Source organism: Nymphaea colorata, chromosome 2 (assembly GCF_008831285.2).
Source record: "Nymphaea colorata isolate Beijing-Zhang1983 chromosome 2, ASM883128v2, whole genome shotgun sequence".
In the NCBI taxonomy this organism is placed as follows: Eukaryota; Viridiplantae; Streptophyta; class Magnoliopsida; order Nymphaeales; family Nymphaeaceae; genus Nymphaea; species Nymphaea colorata.
The window spans coordinates 26,412,223-26,418,892 of NC_045139.1; the positions used below are offsets into that span (position 1 = coordinate 26,412,223).

Genomic DNA, 6,670 nt, shown 5'->3' on the forward strand with positions numbered 1-6,670 from the left:
ACCTTGTGATGCATGTCCTTGGTTGGTTCATGCAACAACTAAGGACACCACATTTTCGAGCTGTTTTAATGTGATTTGATACCTAAAGGCAAGTCCAGGTGAAGGAATTATAATGAGCAAATAGAATAATATGAACTTTAGTACCTTATGCGACTCCGATTGAGCAGCATGTCAATGAACTCACGGTAGGTGACAAGCTATTGTGTATTCATTGGATTCTCTTGGAAGACCAAGAAACATTAAACGATGTCCCAGTCATCTGTGAATGCTGAGTACAGATCGATGACAAATGCACATGGTTAAAAAATATATTACCTAATTTAGAAGTAAATCAAGCACATTTAGTCATAGTATATTGTGACAATTAGGCACCATTATATTTTGTAGCAAATCCAGTTTTTTAGTAATGAATGGAACACATGGATTCCCATGTCGTTTGAGAGATTACTTCAAGGTACTACTTCTGAGGTGCTATATTCAAAGCAAGGACCAATTGTGGATTTGCTCACCAAAGCTCCAGGGAAGGAAGTGTTCCATAACCTACTGAGTAAACTGGGTGTAGCATTTTACGCACTCTAATCTGAGGGAGTTGTTGAGGATTATCGTCGAAGCATGAACATTATTGAATTATCAAAAATATTATTATTACGCTGAAATCGGAGAAACTATAATGCCGCTGAAGAAGCTGCTGTTGGGACGCTGACATGTTTCGGACACAGGAAATGCTGTTCATATTCTCATGCCTCGCTGTTTCTCTAAGATTGGCAACCTAAAATATTCAAAAGGAAAGCATATTGTGAGTAAAGGTCCTGATGGGTACATAGTACCCAGCCCGGGTTTGCCTAATAATTTTATTTTTTAATATTGTTTTATTTAAGTATATATATATATATATATATATATATATATATATATATATATATATATATATATATATATATATATATATATATATATATATATATATATATATATGATTATATATATTTTGTTACAATTATATATTTATATATATTAAAAAATATTTTTTACTTTAATTGGGCCAGGCTGGTATGGGCCTGAACCCGGGTTTTGGGCAGTTGGACAAGGTTCGAGCTATGATCATGGGTTGCAGCCTGGCTTGAGTTCGACTTTTTATATAACTCATCCCGATACCTAGCCCTAATATTAGTGAAGCATTGTACAATAAGTAAACCTTGTATATGGTTGTTGTAATTAGGCATATACATTCTTTGTACGAGTTTCATTTTTCAATAGAACAAAGTTCTCTTCCTCGCCACTTTGATTGTGTATCCTCCATGCTCAGATCGCAACAAAGTTTAGGACTGCCTCGGCTTGCGTGCGCAGGAGGTCCCCATAAGCTAGGGGATTGAAGTTTCTCCAGTTCGGACCGCCATATGTCATTGGATTCGATCCAAGTGCGGACCCGCTCTGGATTTAGAGTGGCCCTCTCTGCTCTAGCCTCTAGGTCATTCTCCCAGCCAGAGAGAGAGAGAGAGAGAGAGAGAGAGAGAGTGAGAGGGAGAGGGACAGAGAGAATGGCGGCCTTCTCTTCAGCAAGAAGCGCTATCCTGAAGCACCTGAGACTGAGAGCAAACGCTGTTTCTTCTCCGTTCCCTTCTTCTTCATGTTGGTCGTCGTCGTCTCCTGCGCTGGTGCGTCTGCTGCGTTTCTACTCAGAGGAGGTGAGGGGTTCCTTCCTTGATAAATCCGAAGTCACCGATCGGATCATTTCCGTCGTCAAAAACTTCCAGAAGGTCGACCCTTCCAAGGTACCAATCTCCCCAAATGCCTTTCGCCCTTAGTTCCAATTTAGCCTCTTGAATATGATTGGCTGCTTTCCTATCTCTGTGGTTCACCAGTAAGATATACCATTTGATTTTTGTTGTTTGTTGCTCGCGTTGTTGGAAATGGAGCGGTTCTCTTTGAGCTGCGCTTCCTTTTAATTATGATTTTGTTGGGTGCCACAGCATTGATCTTTTGGTTATCGAACTCCAAAGATGAATCAGAAACACGAAAAGGTTGGAGTGCCTGCACATTGTCTTTCCAGAAAGCGAGTTTCTACTGTTCTCAGAATTTCTGCAAAGGGTTTAGGTTTGAATTGCCTCTCTGTACGGTTCAGTTCTGGATTTGAGGGGTAGAGGCATCTGCAACTTCTTTTTTTCTTATTCATAGATGCTTCATTCGAAATTTGGAGTCTTCTGCGGGTCATGGGGAAGGAGAATTCGCAGGTTCTCTTCTCTTCGTTTGGTGACATAAGCAGGCTGATTGGTAACCCTAATTGTTACTCAAACATAAGACCCCTTGGTTATGCCAGCAATCATAGCATGACGCTGCTTGAACCACCGTATTTTAGCCTTAAAGGTTACTTTCTTTCTGGGGATTCCTTCCACTAAACCAACCCAATAGGTCCTACCTAGGGGATTCAATTAGGTAGGTTCAATGTAGTGTAGGGAGTCTTTATGCTGCCGCCTGCCTTTCATCTTGCGTCTGCGCCATCAACCCTCCAGAACCTAGAAAACGAAGTCATGAAAATCCAATGTTCTGATAATATTTTAGGATTTAAGTTGATAGTCTTGGCGTCTTCAGTTCATAAATTCTGATCCGAACTTGCTGAAAATTTATGTTTTTAAAAATTTTAAGATATTAACATGCAACATCTGTGTGGCTAGATTTATCAATAAATACTTAAAAACACGAAATAACCTTGTCAGAGGGTCGTTCCTACATGATACATACACACAGAAGCATGTTGTACACATATATACAGACATACATATATAAACGGACATGTGTGTGCCTGTGTGTGTTTATTTATGTTCATTTTTTAATTGGCCAATATGCATACGGCATTGGAATGATTTTTCTATTTGCAGTGAGAAACTTTTCTTCAAGATACTGGGTTTGGTTTTCCCTGTCTATTATTAAAAGGCTGTTTGGCCGTCGGAACACTTTGTGAGTATTTCATGAATCTATCCCAAAGATTGGGGCAGATTCATGAAACACTAGAACTATGTGTTCATGAATTTATCTCAAACTTTGGGGCAAGTTGATGGAACAATTACAAAGTGTTCCATTTGCCAAACAACCCCTAAGGTAACTGGTAGTTTTGAACCACAAGATGGTGTTTGAGGTGACAACCCATGTAAAAAAGTGCTAGAGAATAGAATATGCTGTATATGAGGTTTCAAATATGGACGATATGAAAAACTATTCCATATAAAGAAATCATATGCATAAATATGTCAATCAGCTAAATCTTGTAGAAATTTTGGATGCTCAAGTTTTAAAATGAAGCACTATTTCATGAATTTTGTGTAGTGTATCATAAGCAACAGTTGCATCCAACAACACGTGTTCAGTGCCTATGTTTAGAAGTTATGCTTAACAGGTAAGCTAATGAATTTGGAGCACAAGAAAAGGCCTTGTGATCAATGTCACTATAGGCACGGGTGCTGGTACAAGTATGGGTACAAAGCATTTTAAAAAACCTCAAGTACTTGGTATTGCCGTATATGTCACACTAACTCTTCGAAAAAGGGGCAGCACCCACATCAACAGATGCAGATGCGAGTGAGGGTGCGGCTCTATCACACACCTCAATCGCACACTCTCCTATGCACTTTCAAAATCTTTTCCTCTCTTTCTTTTTTATCTCTCCCATCTTTTTCTTTGTGTACAATAATAAATGTAAAAAAAAGGACAAATTAAGCTTAGAAACAACCATGTAATTATATACATACATATATTTATATACGTTAAATAAATATACATATATATTCCTTTGCCGCACCCCCACACTCAAGTTTTTTGGGATGTGCCACACCGGCACCCTCACCCATGTATCGCGGTACATCCTTCTAATTATATATATATATATATATATATATATATATATATATATAATATTACAAAAAATAAAAATTCAAACAAGCACATTCATGGAAGAACAAACTAATGAACAAAGTGTGGAGGTAACAAACATACTAAAAATCCAAAATAGACGGTGCCTTTCCTTGGAATAAGTCATTGGAAAACCACCAGAGTGCTGAGTTTCTTCACAAGATTAACTGACGGCAGTAGAACCCTCAATAGAGTCGAGGGTTCTTTTCTTTGCAGCGTATATATGCGGTAAGAGAGAAAAAAAAAACAAAAGTCCTAATTTTAGAATGGAAAAGGACTTGGTCAACTTTGATAGAGTCTGAAAATAGATGGGTATGGTTATGGGTACATTGACCTTACCTGGCATGGCTTTGACCATACCCGAAAAGTACCCAAGGCCGTACGGTTACCCACATTGGTACCATACCAGTTTGGTACGGGGAGCAGTACCCATGTGACATAGCTTATGATGTTTATTTGAAGTTTTTGGCTTCCTATGTTGCATATGGTTCAATATAAGTGTGTTGATACATGATTAAAACATCAATATAGTCTCATAAAAACTGTTTAAGATTGAGGCAACTAGAGCATGGTATATCTTGGTTTTTTTAAAAGTTCTGCACTATGGTGAAGGGCTGAAATCCATGTGCATGATGAAAAATAAAATTGCTTATGAAATTATTTTGAATATAACATGCATGAGAAAGAAAATTCCTATCTCAAAACAAAAAGCTTGCTTTCTGTTTAGAAATGGCATTTGGCTTCCGATGTTTCGATCAGACTAAATGATTGATTCATACATAAGGTTTACTTCAGGGCAATGCAATGCAAAGCCGTTCTGCATGAGTACACACTCACCTGAATACAGGAATCCCGTTAAAATCTGAATGTCAAAGGTGCAATGGGCTCCTGCCTAGGTGCAATGGGCTCCTGCGTGCCAGGCTGATTGACTAGGTCACCGATCTAGGTGGGGCCACTCAGTTGTGTTGCCTGTTCCCCTCCTAGGCTGAGCCAACTGGGCATCAACCTTTTGATTTTTTTTTTTTTCCCTTGATTGATTGTTGTGTGCATGGGTTAAAACTCAAAAATAAATAACTCAAAGGAAAATCACCTCTTATTTTCTCTACACTTTTGACCTTTCATGTTTTTATTTTTGGGGCAATTTGCTCATCCATTGATCTAGCTGTTCCTTCTAACCCTCTTGTGTATATGGGGGCTCTTCCCTCCCTTCCTTAATTGATGCTTGATTCCTTGGACTGTCATTTGAGGGCAAGTTTTGTCTAATTATTTTCTAGGTATCTCTGCATGATATTGCTTATTAGACAAATTTGTTATACATATCTAATAATCTGTTTGCATATGCCTGTCTGTCTACTAAATTGTTTCCACACATACAAGCATGCACACATATATTCATATATGCATATTGGCACCAATTTATGCACATGTTGTTGGCTTCATGGTGATAAAGTATCTATCATTCGTTAATGCTGCTACCACTTGCATGGATGGATTATCATCATTTCCGTTCTTGTTTTGACAGAGGGATACTTGCAAACATGGTTAGATAATGAGTTTTCAGGTCCACATTTTATATGTGCAAGAACTAATGTTTATTATTGCTATTGTTCAGGTAACTCCGACATCTCATTTCCAGAATGACCTTGGCCTTGACAGCTTGGATTCAGTGGAAATTGTCATGGCACTAGAAGAAGAATTTGGGTTTGAAATTCCAGATAATGAAGCTGATAAGATTGATTCGATCAACCTTGCAGTGGAATTCATAGCTTCTCACCCTCAAGCAAAATGATTTGCTCCAGAGTGTTCTGATTCTACTCTGATGTTGTTAAACACTGTTCCTTTGCTTCCTTCGTTATTGATGAGAAAAGATGTGGGCGTCCCATGCATATTTTGCCAAGAGGACATTCGGACCAAGGTTATGAAGTGCCTTTTACGTCTGCGCACGCTTGGTGAAAATAAGTGCACATGAATCTGTACCAACCCCCAGAACGTTTTGACAGACTTCTATACGGAGCGTTTTATGTTTTCTTCTCCTCAAAACTACTTTTCCCTGGCAGGATTTAGACTTGTAGATCAATGAAATAGCTTGCTTATGCAAAGTCTATCGCCGTGTTTCTTATCACTAAAATGCTAGAGGTCCATCTTTTATTTTACACTTTATACTTCTTTATGTGCTTAAATTTTAAATGGGAGTTAAGATTCCTGGGGTTTTCTCTTCTTGCGAGAGACAAAGTGTTGAAAAAAAAACTCGAAACTTAATCCCCTTCCACTTCGAAGCTGTATAATTGTAAACTTTAATTGTAAATGTACCGTCAACTTAGAAGCTTAAGACTTGTTGGTTAGAAGCCTCGTGTGCCTCCTAAAAGTGCGTACTGTATGGGGCCTGGTGGGTTGGTTGGCTTGATGTGTTTCCTTCTGAGGTTGAAGACGAAAGATGGTAGAGAGGCTTGTGAAGGGTGTTGAGAGGAAGAGCCTGAACCAAGTTCTCATACCAACTCCATGGCTTGCTTGAAATTTGTTTTGTTGCGGCCTGTGTGGTGGTCACAAATTACCTGGACTTTGTTGTGCGCATGGAGTGGTCTGGACCCCGAAGTGTTCCTTCTTTGGTTACAGTAAAGACTCATTTTGGGATGGCAACAGATTTGTGCAGGTGGTGGACAAGCGTCTTTGCATAGATATGACCTACAATAACATTTGGCTTCAGTGGTGTAGCGTAGTTGGTTGGACCGACAGGTTGGTGAAAGTCTGGTCATTAGTTTGGTTTTCA

General features: G+C 38.8%; 1 protein-coding gene across 1 annotated transcript; it reads left to right on the forward strand.

The window, feature by feature from the left end:
- The first annotated feature begins 1,462 nt into the window (after nucleotides 1-1,462).
- Nucleotides 1,463-6,113, forward strand: LOC116248183 (acyl carrier protein 2, mitochondrial). Its single transcript, XM_031620831.2, has 2 exons — nucleotides 1,463-1,772; nucleotides 5,516-6,113. Exons 1-2 carry the CDS (start codon nucleotides 1,539-1,541, stop codon nucleotides 5,690-5,692), a joined length of 411 nt encoding a protein of 136 aa, XP_031476691.1. The 5' UTR covers nucleotides 1,463-1,538; the 3' UTR covers nucleotides 5,693-6,113.
- Nucleotides 6,114-6,670: the final 557 nt, after the last annotated feature.